Genomic DNA, 18,373 nt, shown 5'->3' on the forward strand with positions numbered 1-18,373 from the left:
TGGCTTTGTGGAACTAGGAATCAAAATGTTGGAGGGACAAATTAGTGGCACAGTGAGAATGGGCCTTCTCTGCCGGCCCTTGGAAACACCCAGGCTCTGTCCCATGAGGCAACTGAGAAGGGACAACATGCACCTGAATATGCAAAAGAGTTCACTGAGCGTGTTAGAAGAAATTCTTTGTGAAGTGCTCTCTTTGATTTGGTTAATACGATCCCAAGTCTGAAGTCAGTGGGGGTGTTACTCTGATAATTGACCCCAGTTTATACAAGATTGTTCTGATCCTGATTGCCTCAGCAATTAGTTGCAGCCATCATTTCCATAAACAGGCCAATGTCAGAGCACTGCAGAAGAATGTTTTTCCCACTGAGCCATGATCAGAGTTACTATGAATTGGTAGAATTGCCCTAATGTTGGTGCACCACACGATTGATGGAGTTCAGCTCCCTTACACTGCATGGAAGCTTGCTCTGGTGGCCCAGAAAAGTTAAGTGCTCTGTTTAGAGCTGCAGGCCACAGCATACAGCTGAAACAAGATGAACCTCCTTAGGCGATCTTCATAAAATGCCTGTGAAAACTGAACTGTTAACACTTAATGTGTTGTTTTTTTCTAACAAATCTGCAAAGTAAATATATTTTTAGCCAAAACTATATAATTCAAGTTATATTGCTGACTGAATAATATTAAAATGATCAAAGTAGGCAGGCAGACACTGGTTCTTTCTTAATCGCTTTGCATTTCATATAGAAATAACACCATTTTATTTTGAGATCTGTGCAAGCACTCTCTTCTGCAGTACCTAGAGCTGGTTTATCATAACATGTCTTTGAAACAAAATACTTTGCTATTAAGTGCAACTAGTATGGGATGTCCGGTCATCTATTTTACTGTCACATTCTCACCCCGCTGCCTAACACAGTAATATTAGAAGGCTCAGTATGCTGGCATGAGTTACAGAAGCTTAGGAGGACAGTGAAATACAAAAAGGCTTTTTTCTTAACTGTTCACAGTCTCAGTCTCTCTTGCACGCTGAAGTTCTGTTTTGTCACACAGTCTATTTCTAGTTTTATTTTCATTCTTTGTCTTGTTTTTTAACGTAGAAGTTTTGTGATAGGGTACAAGTCTCACAGGTTTACAGGTTTTCCATTTGGCCTGGTTCAGTGAAGGCTTTGTAATTGGGACTTGAAGCTGCATTTTCCCATTTGTAGAGGAAGCTGCAAGAAAAAGCAACCTTTTTTGTTGTTGTTTTGCTTTTCTTTTTTTTAAATCTGTAAAATCGTAAAGCCTTTCCAAAAAGCAAAAACCAAAGCATGTGCAGTAAGCTTTCTCTGAGCAAGCTACTGTTGCTTTCATTTCTATTTGCACCACTTAACAGAAGAAACACACCAGGAATTTTATGAATATACGAATATACAGGCCTGAGGAGACAACAGTTATAATGAATACCATTCCCACACTCAACAGTTGGGAAGAAATGGTGTGATATAATGCTAATCATATTATGGTAGGATGGCAAAAATTCACTAGTTAAATTATGTGTGTTCTGTGCTATTATGTTGCTCTTTTAAGATGCCTTCCTCTTAGGAAGGAAGAGCACGGATGAATAAGCTGCTTAAACACCCTTAAGTTTGCTACACAAAAAATTCTGTGGCCTGAATTGCCTAATCTTTTTTTTCCCCGTGGATAGGAAGAATATTTATTTGTGTTGTCCCAATGTCCTGTTCAAGGTCAGGAGAAAAAAAAAAAAGAAAAAAGAAAACACAGAGATAGTGTTTATGGGACTGTCTTTGGAGATTGAACCAGTTTGAATGTATTGTGAACATTTAGGTCCAGTTTCTGATAGCCCTCATCACAGTATCTTCCACCCCAGTGAGATTGCTTGTAAAGTAGGGCAGTGGTCACTGCATCAAAAATTCCAGGGTTCCAGCAGAAGAAAGCAAGCCATCATTCTCTCTGCTTAAAGAGGGCATAATTCTGTATCTTAAAAAATAACAGATTCAATTGAATTTCGACTGATTGTTTTCCAAAACTGCCCACAACGTGCCAGGTTTAGTTACGTAGACACAGTAATTTTAGGCAGCTTCTACAACACAGGCCAAGGCGGTTGTCACTGAGCTCACAAATTTCAGTTGGGGAAAACTCAGGGGTGTTTTTTTTCTAAATGACAACATTTTACTTGTTTTATCCAAACATAAGGATGACAACGTGCAGGCACAATGAAGATTGCTAAGCCCTACTGTTCTCACACTCCCTAATTCTTTACCATCGGTGAGCTGGAGAGGAGAAGGGAGTAGCGCCATGCAATTAATTGCACTGTATCTGCCTGGACAAGAATGCGGCTGGCACTGTGGAAGTTGGACGTGGAGCTTATGAGGAAGATGGCAGAGCGGTATGCTTTCATCACCACAGTATAAACAGCGATGCTATGGGAGCTTCTTGGAACTTGCACGCAGCTGGGTTCGTTCACAGCAAAAGAGGATATGCTGTTCAGTTACATGTAGTACAGAAGGAGAATTGCAGAGTGTTTTAAGTCTTTTTTTTTTTTTTCAAGTGCATAATATACCTCATTTGAACAGAGGCTGCGAGACATACCAGAAGTTTTACAAGAATTTTGTTTCAGTTTTGCACTGTTCTGTGTCAGGTTTTTGTTGTTGGTTTGTTTCTTGTAACAAATGTGAATACTACTAATGAAGAGACTTAACTAACAACAAAATTGTCATTAAGCGAAGTTCTTATGCAATATTTTTTCACTTTAAAAACTGATCAGGATTTCAAAACTGTTTAAATTTATGAAGTGAAAACAGTTTCTGTACCCATGTACCTGTGACATAGTAGAAGGCTGTCTAACTGTTCATCTACAGCAGCTTCTCCCATTTGTCCATATCAGTCATTTACCATTGATTTTTGGTTGATTTGCAAATGCAATTATAAATACATCTTCCTATTACATTAAAAACAATCCTTTTCAAAATAACTCTAGGCTTTAAATTAAGGACAGAAAGCAAGGAAGTTCTTATCAAACACAGATAGGCATATGTTGTATGTTCACATTGATCACAAATTGTGGATTTGTTAATTAGACACAAAATGCTGCTGCTGTGAAAGGTTCTGAAGATTTTTTCCAGAGATCATAAGTGCTTAGAACTTCTCTTCCATGCCTCATGCTGAAAGCAGCACATATCCGGTAATATAAGGGCCATGTTACCAGGGAGGGGTAGTGATTCAGTAGCTATTCCCTGAGCAAGGTTCCCATTACACGTGTTTAATGGAGCTTATTCAACAACAGCCGTGGCTAGAGCATTACAGTTGTCTTCCACAGCCTCCGAGATCAGTTCTCCCTGCATAAGACATTGACTGAGTTATTTATTAGTTAAAATTGCAGGTGTGTTTCTTGGTAATGGAAAGTAAAAATGAAATAATTTGTGTCAGGTGCAAGGTATTCGTCTGATAGGCAAAATGCTGTGAATTCTGATAGCATTCGTTGCTGTTAACAGGAGTCTTCTAAGGTAGGAATGTCTGGCTGCCTTCCAGTTCACAAGTGACTACACAATGTTTCAGGGTTTGGGAACTGACATATTTTCCTTTGTCTCATCATCTCCTATTTCTGCTCTATGTTGTCTATACTTATTGAAGGCTTAATAATTTGGTTTTGTTGTACTGGTCCAGCAATCACTAAAAAAACACAAAGTTCTTCATAGTCTTTGATAATTTTAATGAATTCATGTTTGATGCTTAGAATGCATGAAAAACTTTTAGTATACAGATTGCGATTGTGAGAGTGGTATTTTGTTATGATAGCAATGTTTTGGAGTGAGGGAGCTTCATTCTCCAGTACCTTGTACGCTGCATAGTGACCTGCGGTTGTGCAACAAGAGGAAAATGCCGCCGAGGTCACGTATTTACTAACTGCGTCTAGGTAGAATTACTAACTGTGCTTGTCTAGCTAAGTATCCTAATGCAAGTGCATCTTAGACTCAGAAAAAAATATTTTCTTTATATAACTTTTTCCACACTAGGAACTTTTTTCATGGGATACAAAGATGATGAACAGCCTAGAGGGGATGATGTACGAGGAGCGGCTGAGGTCACTGGGCCTGTTCAGCCTGGAAGGGAGGAGGCTGAGGGGAGACCTCATTGCAGCCTACAGCTTCCCTTGAGGGGGAGTGGAGGGGCAGGCGCCGATCTATTGTCTTTAGTGACCAGCGATAGGACCTGAGGGAATGGTGTCAAGCTGTGGCAGGGGAGGTTCAGGCTAGACATCAGGAAATGGTTCTTCACTGAGGGGGTGGTCGTACACTGGGACAGGCTCCTCTGGGACGTAGTCACAGCACCAAGCCTGTCAGAGTTTAAGAAGCGTTTAGACTGTGCTCTTAGTTACATGGCTTGAATTTTGGGGTAGACCTGTGTGGTGCCAGGAGTTGGACTCGATGATCCTTATGGGTCCCAACTTGGGATATTCTATGATTCTATGATTAACTTTCTTTATGGTGGCTTGCAACTCCCTCACGAGGGGAGCGGAGGGGCAGGCACTGAGCTCTGCTCTCTGGGGACAGGGACAGGACCCGAGGGAACAGCATGGATCTGGGACAGGGGAGGGTCAGGCTGGGGGTTAGGGAAAGGTTCTGCACACAGAGGTGGTCGGGCACTGAACAGGCTCCTCAGTGGTCACAGCACCCAGCCTGCTGGAGCTCAAGGAGCGTTTGGGCAGCGCTCTCAGACACATGGCCTGGTTTTGCGGTGGTCCTGTGTAGAGTCAGGGGTTGGACTCGATGGTCCTTGTGGGTCCCTTCCAACTCAGGACGTTCTATGGTGCTATGATAATATTTTACACCTATTTTTATCAGATGCAATAGAAAACACGCAGTAGAGAACATTAGAGAAATGGGTGTTTTGTAGTTTTAAACAGTATATGACCATCAGCTATTTGAGCAATATTATTCTGGTCTGAGTTGTGGTTTGTAGATGTGGCTGGAATGTGTGAAGTGATTGCTTTGCACTGAGGCAGCTCAGGAAGAATTCAGAAATCTCCGTGTGTCAGCAGCCCTGAAAATACAGTCAAGGTTCTTAAAGGAATTGGCTCACTGATACATCATTTTTAATAAATATTGGAATTTAAGGGAAATTACAGAAAATGGGAAATTAGCCGATAACTTACTGCTACTTATAAAGGACTGTTGTCATGACATGCATAATTTTAGGCTGCTCATGATATCATTATTAAGCAGAAAGGTGGGGGGAAAGAAGTGTTACCACAGAAAAGTAGATCTTGTCCAACAAAAGTTATTTCATGTTTTAGTGGAGTTCTACTTCAGTGATCTTTGAAGTTAGAAGATAAAGACCTAATTACAAGGTGGGTGAGATGCTAATAAAAATGAACTTTAAATGAAAAATCAGACTTGCATTGTTAATAATGAGCCAGATCAGCGTCCAGAACCAGCAGTGCAGGCAAGTGACAGCTTCAGCACTCACTTGAGAGAAGACACCTGGGTTATTCTTACTGTCCGCTGTAATTAATGAATATCACTTGCGCTGCTCTTAATTCATGTTAAAATTCCTCATGTTGCGCAGTCATCTTTCATTTATGTTAACCAGGACTTACCCCTGGAATCAGTTGCATTCACCCATGAAATTGAAGACCAATCAGGCCAAAAGTGTGAATTTAAGCCCCGACTCAACCAGGTTACTTTGTTCCTACAGCACACATTTAATTTCAGCTCACCTTTCATCTGAATGTCTTTGTTACTCATCCTGGGTGGTTTTGATATAGGCTTCATCTGAAACGTGCTTAAGGAATACGGTACCTGATCTTTGCCATCTCTGTCCTTGCACAGGTTTATTTGTTTGTGTCTTTTAGTATATAAATAATGTATTTTTAAATTGTAGCTGACCATTATGGCTGACCTACTGTACTCTTCTCCAGATCTAGAAATAAAAGCAAATGCTCTGTCTCCTCTGTCATCATAGATGTCTTTATGGAACGATGTGTGGAGAAATACTGGCACGTCCTCCTCTCTGGCTCATTTTATATGTTCCCCATCTTCTTGCCGTTAACCCCCTCCCCAGGTGACTGTACTACCCTCCAAATGTGAGTGACAGAACTCAAAGCCTGTGCTTTTGGTAGAAATGCCTATCGTTTGCTTTTTTTTCCTTGCATTGATGCTTTGTGATCTCTTTTGAGTCATTAGGGTTTGGTAATATCCCTAAGTACATTCTCTGACATCCTCCGTATAGCTAGGTCTGTCAGCATGGTGCCGTGAGCTGGGTGACGTTCCCTGATGCTCCACTATGACTGCAGTGCAGGGAGTCGTGGTGCCATCCTGAACCCACATCGAGCTTTGCTTAGGTGACAATGCAGTCCTAGTATGGTTCTTCTTCCTTCTTTCATTGTTGTTTCTTTGAGGGATTCGGTAAAGGGAGAGGACTCACTTTTTAAACAGATACTTAAATTAGTCTCTGAATTGGGGGAAGGAAGACGTCAGAGCCTCACAGAATCCAATCCCATAGTGTGGGAAGGGCACCTCATCATTACACATACCGTTGCAGGAGGCCCTATAGTGGAGTCACCCAGTGAATAAAACTGCAGAAGATGTGCTGCTGCAGAATAGGTGCTTCAGTGTACACTGCTGGAATTATTTAAAATGTACGTGCTACTACACTACCACTCAAAACTCCTCTGAAAGGAAGTCTTCTAGGTTACTCTAAGAAAGTGTTGGTTTTTTTGTTTGTTTGGTGGTTGTTGTTTTTAATTTTGCTTCATTGGTTAATTTATTTGACTTGTTATCCACACAAGGACTTGGCTTTCTTCATTAGCCTAGATTTTTGGATCAGAAATCTAGTTCCATCTCCCTATCTGATTATTTGAAATAAAACGAGGTGATTATTAGAAAAATCACAAAGCTGAAAAACACGCAGCAACTTACAGAGATGTTATTGTGAGTATTTTGAATAATTTGTTAATAGCTAATATTAAATTTCCCTATCTTACAACTTGGCAGTAGACTATTGCTTTATTATGATCGTTTGATAAAGAAGCTGCAGGCATCTTGCAAGGCTGTGGAAACATCCAGGCAGCATCAGTAGTGTAAGTGAGCAATGACTTTTTGGTTCAAAGCTCCTTTACAGAAGGCGTAATCTAATCTTATGTAAAAATCATATGCCAAAACATTTAGTGTTATCCAACTAACTGTCTGTGTAATGTAGAATCGTCTTTGGTCTTTTCAGTTTAGTTTAAAGTGAGATGTATTCACAAAAAGATCTAAATTGATTTGAAAGCTAACTAATGGCAAATTAAACACATTCGAAGCATTGTGACTTCTTGAAGAACAAAGGCTCTCTTTCTTCAAATGGTTTAATAACCTTCATTAGTTATGTAGCATCATAAGTTTTTACATGTTCATGCATTTAACTTCACGTTGGATTAATCTGTGATTATAAGTTAAAAGTAATATTTTCGTCTGTATCCGTACATACCAGGGCTTCTGCAGATTATACTTACTAGGGAAGAGTCATGTCTCTTGGTGATTTCTCTACGTGTCCTCAAAATTGTGCTTTGCATACAAACACTTTAAAGAATGTGCTTTTTTCTTTTATAGTTAGAAATAAGGCGCAACTCCGTTAAGGTCTGTAGAATTACAATGGCAAATACTAGCAATGTAGAAGCCTGTGAGTATTTATGAGGAAAGCTCACTCTGCTCAGCAAGGATGTGCTCCCAGGTACTCTGAATAAATCCAGAGAATTTGGACCACTTCAAGTATTCTTTCCTAGTAAACGGCACCTTCCCTGGGCTGAGGTGGCTACTAAATCTGTAAGTTAAATCTTTGTATTAGCAGTTGAGTTTGCAAAGTAACTGGGTCTCACAGCTCTTGTAGTTAATTTACAATTTTCGTATGCAAGCCTTAAAAACGTGATAGCTTGAGTAACTCACCAGCAGAAAAGTGCAGTGTCTGCAAGTGAAGACTGCTTTTATCCTATTGTGTGATGAACACATCAACATGAGCAGGTACTGTTTTTATACTGTTTATCAGACGTGTACCAAAAATGTGTCAGTAAAATGTACTATTTTGTAGAGAATTCTTTGGGATGGAAGGTAATGTTATTGAGTAGGAAACAATCCATTCCCAATTTATTTTGAGATGTCTATTACTTTATCATTTTATGCTTATACTTAAAGGCTTAAGATACCTGTCATATAATTCAACTGGAGAATTTAGAATACCCAGTGGCAAACTTACAGACCTCACCAAGAAGAAATCAGGATAATATTTGATGTTAATTCTGAGATACTGTTTATTCTTGTGCCTCTGGTTATTAAATTGTACTGATTAAAATAATATCAAAGATAGCATAGTCACGTCTCGTCTGTTTTACAAGACAACATTGATTTCCAAATTTCTGATGCAGTGCTACTTAAACTCTAGCTGTCAGATCTAGGGAAGAAAGTCTTCTTAAATCTGCTGAAGAATTAGTTTGCAACACTAAAAACCTCACCTGTACCGTCACATAATTGCCTGTTAATCTGTCCACGGAACACATTGCTACAGACATTTCTTGGGGGATTTGCTTTTCATGGCTGATGGATTCTAATTTATGCTTTATTTTGTAAATAGCTGTTCACTTGAGGAATATTTCCTGCATCTGTTTTTAAACTACTAGATGGAGTTCTCACCTAACTTCAGCCACCTAAAAGACAGCTTCCGCCAGCAACTGTCTAGCCCCCAGAGAACGGCAGATACCTGCAGGATCCTTCCTTCATCCGAAAAGAGGCACCTAAAAAGACAGAATGAGTTGTTCCAAACTAGCTGTCAGGTTCCTGTGTGGAGTCAAGGGAAAGAGACGGACACCATCAACTGTGTAGGAAAGGAAGGCAGATACCTGATACCGGATACCCTGGTTTTGGCTGATAAAGATAGATGAAATCGATCCTAGCTTGTGGGAAGAAAAGATGCTTTTCAATTCTGTAAAATGTTTTACCTGAACATACTGCCACAGAGAGATTCAAATTTAATGACAATCTGACACCATCCTTTTAAAATGTCACAGAGAACGTTTTCTCTATCTTTTGCTTTCTGTTTTTTTGAGAACACCACTGGAAAAGTTATAAATTTGGAACAGTGCTGCCGTTGTATTATGAACAGCTGTAGGGGTTAATTAATTCTGTCTTCAGCATCTGAATAGAAATTTCATGTCGTACCATATTAAAGGCTTTGATCGTGTAGGAAATATAGTTCCTCCCTCTTTTCTGAGTTTTATGAAACTCAGGAAAATACCATCATAGCCAATGTAGGATATTTGTCCCTTTCCTATTGTCTGGAGCTGTACCATGGTATAAGTAATTGTGATAAACAAATAGACTGAAATGAGAAGCTAAACTGAAAAACAACCTTCTTTCTATAGCGGTACAGTTGAAAAAGTCGTTCAGCAATAGCTTCAAAAATAAATGGAAAAAAAAAATAAAAGAACAATAAATGCACATTACTCCATATCTGTATGGAATATATTGCTTCAGTAGCCTTAATAATACTTTTGTATGTACAATATTTATGTTAATATTGATGCTTTTTCTCCTCCACTCCACTGAAATAGGACATATCTACATAAGCGTAGAAAGAAGTCCTTTGCAGAGTTAACCCAGTCCAACTGGACTGGCTCGGGTATGGAGTGCATGGTAGCTGTAGCAGGATCAGGGCATGGGGGGTTAACATTTCTCATGCTCACCAGAGGATCTCAGATGTGTTTTGCAGCTCTGCCTGAGCTCACTGCTAAAACCACTGTTGAGTACATGAGCTAGATAATTTAGTCATGCTTTCTATCCGGTTACACTCTGAAAATCCTTGTTGTTGTTTGTTTTTTTTTTTACTTAAGTTTATATTAAGTTTTTAAATGAATCATCAGTGTTTACTGCTGTGATCCCAAACTCTTAAATTTCACACATCATACTGATATTATAACCCTGATTGTGTCAAGCACAGCTTCTTGGCCTTTGCCCCAACTTTTAAAGGGAAGCAGTGACCTTACCTGTCTCAAAAGACAGCACTGAGGAATTATGAGGTATTTTCTTCTGTTGAGAATTACCACGCTTTGTAAACATTTTAAGTTGTATTATCTATAAAATAATTACCTTACTAAAACCATTGGGCTTTCATTTGCCCTTCACCAAGCAACGTGATGAGAAAATTTGTTTTATTATAGAATTTGTCTTTTTGTTTTTCAGAGCTGTGTATGCAAAGGTAAAAGTCCTTGCTTTTGTGACGGCACAAAAGGTAATAAGGTAAGAGCAAATACATTTTTCCTAAGATTAGTTTATACTGGGAAATTGTTAATAGTTGAGATGAACTAGCAAGTGAGTATTTTGTGTGACGGTATTCTGTCAACAAAGTCTATGGAGACTTGTAAAAGCAATATGTTACCTTACAAAAAAATCTTTTAAAATAACTCTGGACGCACTGTTTAACTAATAAATTTTATTTTTTTTTAATGCATTAGTTTGTTTACAGTGTTTCGTGATGTTAGGATACCAACAGAAAAACCACCAAACCATTAGGTACTTTTTACAAACTCCTAACAACTGCTGTCAGTTATCACTACCAGCAGCTCTCCTGTTACAAACTTTGTAGTGGCATCAACAGAGCCATGTTAGGACCTTGCCATCTCCCTCCTACCCCTGGACCCCTGCGCATTTTCTGGTTCTTGGACGAAAGGTAAAAGCATTGGTATCCAACAGACAATGCATGTCCCACAGATCGAGACACAGGACGAGTTTCTGGGTCCTAATCACAAGCACCTTGCCAGGAGCTGGGGAACAGTCAAGTCTACCGAAAGCAACAGAGCTGCAGCTCTGCCTGTTGCCAGCAGTAGCTTGGCAGAGGCTCAGTGTGGCTTTTAGACAAACCTGAATTACACAAATGCCAAAAATTCTTTCAAACTCTTTCTTGTAGTTGGAAAAACAACTGATTCACAAATGAAAGAGGCATTATTAGAGAAGTCATGGTTGTAGTTCAGGCTAACCGTGGACACAGTGATTGCTGTACTAAACCTTTTCAACAGATTTCAGATACGCACACACCGTAGTGTCTACATAGACTGACGGTTACGATTAGTCCCACAGCTTGATGCAACTGGTTGGTAAAGAATTACTTTTGACTTCCCTGCTGTACTTTTATTGCCAAGAAAGTATGTCATATTGCACCACAGTAAACACTACTAGTCTTGCCTTTAGAAAGCTAAAGTGGTGCAGAAAAATAATCTCAAAGTAAATGTTCTTTACTAAAACATATTTGTATGTGTTAAAGGAGGATACCCATGTCTTTAAAAAAAAATCTCAGTGGTTGTTTTTCATGTTCTTAGTCGGTCTGACCTTTGTCCTAACCCGTACAGATTGAGACCAACTGAAAAATAAGAAAAATATAACTTAAGATGCCCACTAAAAGAAAAATATTAGTGAGTGAAAACCTGCAACTTGTCATCTTCAGTTCCAAGTAAAATCAACTGAGAAATGTATAGGTAATAGTTAATCATTGTTTACACTGATCTAGTTTTTCATGCAGCTGTGGAAAGTAAGGACGATTATATTCGTCGGTAAGTTTTCATAATTGTTCGATGTTGAGAAATTCTCCAACCTGAGAATTATCTGATCTTGTTGACCTGTCAAGAAGACAGTGTGGGTAAAACTGCCTCTGCTGTGTGGCGATGAGCAAAGCAGTCAGAAGAGCACGGGGCTGCTCTGCAGCTGGAGTGCGTCCCACCGCTTGCTGCAGTGAGGGTTAGCAAGCTCAGTAGGAATCAAGGATTTGTGTCGTTTTTCGGTGAGTTAGTTCCACACCCCCTCCAGTGGCACATCTCGGTACGGCATTATTATTTTTGCCTTTCTTGGCATGGCCCTGGATGAAAAAACTGATTTGTTATAAAAAGCTATGCCAGTTTATGATACAGATCTCATAGACACTTCATAATGCAATCCTCATCTTGCAGTTGTGTTCAGATGTTCTGGGATTATCTTCTGTGTTTATCTATTTTATTTTTAATTCAGAAATTATTTAAAATCTGGTGAGGCTGGGAGATTTTGAGGGGTGAGAATTGGTGGTGGGACAAGCCAAAATATTTTAGCTGCTCAAGATTTCTTTTGGATCCTATCTTGTACGTTGACTACTAAGATACCAGCAAGATAACTTGTGCACAGCAGAATTTCAATTGCTTTTTTTCTGTAACTCTCTTCTGATAAATAGGAAAATTGACTCCAAGAGAATCAATAACCCCATCCTCTCTCTCCTATCTCATGCTGTGTTGTAAACTGTCTTAAGTAGACAGCTCTTCACTGATGTAATACTGAGCATGCTAAACTGCTGCTATCTAAAGAGTTAGACACCTTTTCTGTGAGTTTCTTAGACTTGAAGCACTTTATTTTAACCAGGATAAAACTTGCATGTTCATTATATTTAATTAAAAAAGAAAAAAGAAAAGAAAATGCCTCTCCTACTGTAACGTAGTCTCCTTTATTCCATTTGTGTAACTTTAATCTTTTCTGTTTCCTTCACATGGTTTGCTCATTTGAACTCGACCTTGTAAAAAAAGTATATAAAAAAGTAATAGGGTGGCTTAATCTTTGAGACTCAGAATAATGTTGTAATGTTGTTACTTAAAGCAAACTTATTTTTGTTCTATCTGAACAGTTTTGCTATATTTGACTCCCACTGTTTCTTTCCATGGCTTGCATGAAGAGAGAGAGGTATTGATGATTTGGAACTGACTTTACTGTACAGCAGCAGTTATTAAGTTTACCAGCTACAAATTAGGAGTACTGTAGTGGACTTGGATTTGTGTTTCTTGTAGAGGCTAAGCATGGTATAGAATATTAAGAAGAAATATGTATCAGCTGATTTCTTAAACTTTTCATGCTGCCAATTAACTTCGGTACACTGTGAAAACTTGAGTACTGATGTCTTCTGGTATCTTCATAATTAGCTTGTTACTTTAGTGGTACGATGTGGCCTAGGCAGCACACAGGAGAACAGGTCAGTAGGAGCAAGGATAATCCATCACAGTAGTTGACACAAACATAGAAGTTAAGAAGTACTGAAAATAATAAATGTCTTAAAAGTAAGTTATCAAAAAGAAAATCAAGGATTTTCTCAGGACTTCTTTCTCTTAATGTTTACAGGGTGAAAAAGGTTTCCCTGGTGTCCCAGGTCCACCTGGTCATAGAGGCTTTCCCGGTCCAGAAGGGCCTCCAGGGCCACAGGGGCCAAAGGTATGTTCCCATGGAGGCACAGGGGTAGCAACACTACATCTGTGCTTGACTGTGAAAGTGAGTTTTGACTGGATAAAGAATTCTGTTTAAAACAAAAAGCAACAACAAAACTCTGTTTCAGAGTCTTCCATTTGGTAAGGGATGTGTGGTCAATAGCTGCAATGTTCATTTTAGACAAAGTGGAAGTAGTTAATATGAACATGGGCTTTTGTGGTCAGTTGTCGAGGAATCAGTTCTGAAGCACCTGGACTGCCCCTCCAAAGGCAAGAAACATGGCTCTAAATAGACTTTAGTAGCATAACCACAATTTTGTCTTAAGTGTACCCTGACTTCTGTTGCTAGAAAGAGAGGAAACAAGCTACTTCTGAGACAAATAATTAAAAATAGATTTAAGAAAAGTTGAAGGAGAGATGGTTTTTAAGATAAATCTTGCTCTGTCTAGGAAATACCATATGTCATAATTACCTGCAGTATGGGGAGAGTGACTTTGGTGAGTTGGGCTTTCTTTCCCATATGGCTAAAACTCAGGCAGAATATGAATTTTCAGTAACTCCTGAATGAGCAGGAAAAAAAATAAGTATTGCTCATTTAAAAAAAAATAAATTATATTTGTCTTGAGGAACAGCATTCCTGCTGTCATTAATAAAATGACTCTTTGATGAACAAACTATCTGTAAGTATGGTCTAAACTCAGCCACAATATAAATCAGGAAGAAGGACTGACAGTAGTGCCACAGTCACATTATTATCTGGGACCTGCACTAAAGTAACTCCAGCCTTTATCCACACCTTTGAATAAATGTTTCTTTGCAGTTTCAATTTGTTTAGGTGTTGCTGTACTATTTTCTCCTGTCTCATTTTTACAATATTTCGTTAAACTGATACTCATGGTGGATCTCATACATGTTGATGAGGTGTTTATGTAAACTCATTGAAAAGTGTTCAGTAGAGCATTTCCTCTGTTATAGCTGATAATGACTTCTGCAAGAATGGGAAAAAGTAAGAATAATTTACCTATAAAGGACATCTCTGTTAGCTTGAATATCATATGTTGCAGTGTATTCCAGTTAGTTTTCCCTATTCCAATTATCTGATGCATTATCTTATGTGTTATTAGCAACTGTCACCCAGGATTTAAGGAGCTGTGCATTTCTGTACGTTCCCCATTTCATTTCTGAGCGAAACGAAAGTTGTTTCTTATTCTCAGTAAAGCTCTAAGTGTCTTGAAGTAATTTTAGCAGATTCTGTCTAGATGGTGCTGTGGCGTGTTCAGCTGTCTTCCGTTCAGCCTTGCTCTCCCATCCTGCTTAGCTCCCTGTCAGCCTGCTCCTGGGTTTCCTTTCCAAGTAAAACAGTGCAGGGTAGAGTGGTGCCTGTATGTATCTGATTGTTATATTGACATCACTCGTTCCTGAGAGCTGAAAAACTCTCCAGAATACTGATGAGAGGCTTCCAGCTATTTCCTCATGGAGAAACCCTTTCAGGTCTCACAGTTTGAACAGACCCATAGCAACTGCTTTCTTAACGTACCCTGAATGTTGTTTTTTAGCCTCTGATGAGATTTATCCCCTGTAAACACTGAAAGGGAGGGCAAGATGACAAGATTTATACAAGTTGGATTAAAAGCTTGTTTTTTTTAGTGTCTGTAATGGACAAATCTGGTATTTATTCATATAGTTTTGTGTGCATATGTTGTACTGGTATTTAAAAATATTGCACGTCCTGTTGATATATATGTGCGTTTTCTCAATTATATTGCAAAGTGCTGTTGTCCATTTCTGGTCTAGGGTTCACCAGGACTTACGGGCTTAGTTGGACCCAAAGGTATACGGGTAAGTATTTTTGTTTTATACTAGCTTTTATGTATTAAATACTCTGTTTAAAGCTAATAATAGTTCGATCAGTAGTTCAATAGTTCAATCAGTAATTTGTGAAAAATAAAAAATTACAGATGATTTTAAAATATTTTTAAAATCATGACATGGAGTATGTACGTGCACTGTCTGTATTTTAGAATTTTACCTTTTTTGCTATAGCTTATGCACAAGTTTAATGCTGTATGTATTTAGTATTAGGATATGCGATGAAGAAGTCAGACTAGAATTCCCCAAAGAGTTGATTTTGAGTTTTTCTTGGCAGGGGAAACCTGCCTGTTTTAACAGTTCATAAGGTACCATTATACTTGATGCACAGTCAGAAGGGTTAAAGAAGATAAAGTAATGAAACCATGACTGTTTGACAGAACTATACTTTCATTCATTATTCTTGTGAATGTGATAAAAAGGAAAACTGCATTATAAGCTCTTTCTTAATACTTGAAATACTCTTCCTCTGTTTTTATATCATTAGGGAGCCCCAGGAATACCTGGATTTTCAGGTCCCCCAGGTCTTCCAGTAAGTAAAATTGAAACTGATTTATCTGATTTCTCTCTTAATATAGTCTTCAGTACACAATTACCCTCAACCCAGTGTACTCACTCTAGTGTCAACATCAGCGTTGTCTCTGTCTGTTAACCTAGAGATAACAATCTTAGCATCAGCACTTCTTACTCATTGTAATGATTTCAGAACACATTGTAATCTGTCAAGTCTTATGGAACACTGCTCCAACATAAACTGTTTCAGTGTTGCTGTAGGGTAATATGAATGTGCAAAAACAAAGCTTGTGTCAATTTTGCACTTGCTTTTAGGGTGAACCAGGAGCTGCTGGCCCTCCTGGACGCTTGGGTGTTCCAGGATGCAACGGCACAAAGGTACAAACCAAGCTGAATATCATGGGGATTATGTTTGGCTGTGAGTGGGAATGATGAAAAAGCTTTCATTTTTCTCCCAATATACAATCATTTTGATTTGTTTTGGTTTGTGACTTTATTGACTAGGAAAAATCTGAAACATGACAGTCACCAGAGGAAGGATAAATGCTGCCTTTATGTGTAAGATTGATAATGAAATAATACATGTTGAACATGTATTCTGTTTGGCAGAAAACCCTTTTTCTTAATTTAAAATCCGGAAGACCTAATCAGTTTTTTCTAACCAGTCCTTCTGTTGAAATGGTTTACATCTGAGAGAATTAGTTAATTTCATTTTACCAGTATATAGCTTGCAGCTGACAATTCATAAATCCTGAAGGCAATTAATAGAAAAAGTTTAACATTATGTTACAGGTTTAATCATTTTTTTCTCATAGCTTCAAACAATCTGAAAGATGGAGTCAGAAGAATGCCTACTACAGAAAATCATACGTTTCTAGTGAAACAGTAAATTGGTTTGACATAACTAATAGAGGCTGGTCTTTGTGATAGAAGTAAAGATCCCTAAGGTCAAGCTGTGCCTCTTTTAGTAAATATAGTGGTAATGCAACTCATAATTTTAGTATGATAATATAAAAAACTTCTTTTGTAGTAGCATTTGCTCGACTCAGAATAATAATCAATAATATGCATTAACAGTTGCTCTTACTGTTTGCAGGGCGATCAAGGTTTTCCAGGTCCTCCAGGTAGAAGAGGTGCTCCAGGCATTCCAGTAAGTGTCTGTGAAATTTGTGATTGTATGAATTTCTACCGCGTAGAGCCACTCAGTGAAGGAGTGTAAAGCCTCAGATTAGCTGATATTGACAACAGGTGAAATATGTAAGTATTCCCATTTTATTAGTATGAAAACAGTGCAGTAAAGAGAAAAAAGAAGTGATGCTTAATCTGCTGAGTGTTAGGCCTTAACGTCTTAAGGTGTGAATGCACACATGTTCATTGACTGATGTTAGCTCTTCAGTGTCTCAAGGCATACTTGTCAACATTTAACTTGCATCTTTAAAGGTGTCCAATATGTATTAAATAGATTCCAGTTTCAGTTCATGCGTAAATATCACTGAGGACATGGCCTAATTAAGTTAACGACAGAACCAGGAATTAAACCTGGAACTTCTGATTATGGCTGCATTGCTTTAACCCTAGGATTTGTTTTTTTTTCTCTGTAGAAATGTGATTTTAAAAGAAACTTATAAACAACAAATGGGGAAAGGAATGCTACCTGTCAAGTTCCTGTGGCTTCAAATCTGATAATTTCTGAACATGATCTTTATTGCACCAGCTCTCTTGATTATTTTATTTTTATTTTTTTAAGGTCAGGCCTCAAAAATGTTCCACATTCATTTGTAGAATTGCAGCAGCGAGATTGGACTACTTTTTCACAATATGTCCTTTCTTCCTCAGTTGAAGTCTGGCACAGCAAACATGTACCTGGCTATACACCATGGTCATGAAAATAAATCCCTTCAAGAGCACTGAGCTTAGAGAGTATTTAGAAAGTGTCCTTTCATCATTGTTGCTTACTTTTCTGTTTTAATAATATGATTGTTCTTCTTCCTAGGGTGTCACTGGCATTAAAGGAGAGAAGGTCAGTTATTTACATCATATTATGTGAAGTATGTATTGGTAATATTATGTATTTATACTTGATGATGGAAAGGAATGCTTGATATCTCCATTCAGGGAAAACAGAAGATTTACTTTCCATAAGAAGAAACAACTGACTTTGATGCATGGTCTCTACTAGTTAACTCACCCCAAGTCACAAAAGTGTATTTGTTTGTTTCCTTTCCCTTAACTACCGTTGCTGCATGTTAAGAATTAACTCTTTCAAACACACAAAGGATTAAGCCTCTCCTCAAACAGGTTATGAATTCATATGGAAATCTGCAAATGCACTAGAGAGTAGTTCAAAGGGGAAAAAAAAGTGTAGAGAAATTGAAAAAGGTCAAGACTGTGTGAGAGAAGTATATAGGTCTGAAATTAAGACTACTTCTAACACAGAAAACTGTCTAAAAATGCCTAAAAATGGTGTATTCTGTTTAATAAAATCTTTTTTGACGGTAGAACTACCTGTAGTAGACAGTTGCCTTCATCATGCAGTTTTGATACTGATTATATCCCTACATACTGTATTAAAACAATTGAAGCCTAAGATCCACTAAAGCATTCTACAGCATAACTTTTTATCTTCCTTTTTATCTAATTGTCTAGGGGTGCCCTGCAGATGGATATAACCAAGGATATGATGCAAAAGGTGATCCTGGGTTGCCAGGAATGCCTGGACTTCAGGTAATTCTGAATTAATTCATTTATATCTCATG

At 38.3% G+C, this 18,373-nt stretch overlaps 1 protein-coding gene across 3 annotated transcripts in view; it reads left to right on the plus strand.

Moving 5' to 3' along the window:
* Positions 1 to 18,373, plus strand: part of COL4A3 (collagen type IV alpha 3 chain) — a 63,481-nt gene that overhangs the window by 2,963 nt on the left and 42,145 nt on the right. For 2 of the 3 annotated variants that reach the window (XR_013954728.1, XM_080603969.1), the window contains exons 2-9: positions 10,210 to 10,266; positions 13,153 to 13,242; positions 15,030 to 15,074; positions 15,592 to 15,636; positions 15,933 to 15,995; positions 16,714 to 16,767; positions 17,611 to 17,637; positions 18,264 to 18,341. Coding sequence is in view for 2 of the 3 variants with exons in the window: in XM_080603969.1 (XP_080460095.1) it covers positions 10,210 to 10,266; positions 13,153 to 13,242; positions 15,030 to 15,074; positions 15,592 to 15,636; positions 15,933 to 15,995; positions 16,714 to 16,767; positions 17,611 to 17,637; positions 18,264 to 18,341 (459 nt within the window). In the remaining variant the exon portion in view is untranslated. Of the gene's footprint in view, positions 1 to 10,209; positions 10,267 to 13,152; positions 13,243 to 14,460; positions 14,727 to 15,029; positions 15,075 to 15,591; positions 15,637 to 15,932; positions 15,996 to 16,713; positions 16,768 to 17,610; positions 17,638 to 18,263; positions 18,342 to 18,373 lie in introns of those variants that run through there. The other variant, XM_080603970.1, reaches the window with a different exon arrangement.

This window comes from Anser brachyrhynchus (genome assembly GCF_964034855.1).
Source record: "Anser brachyrhynchus genome assembly, chromosome: 9".
Lineage (NCBI taxonomy): Eukaryota > Metazoa > Chordata > Aves > Anseriformes > Anatidae > Anser > Anser brachyrhynchus.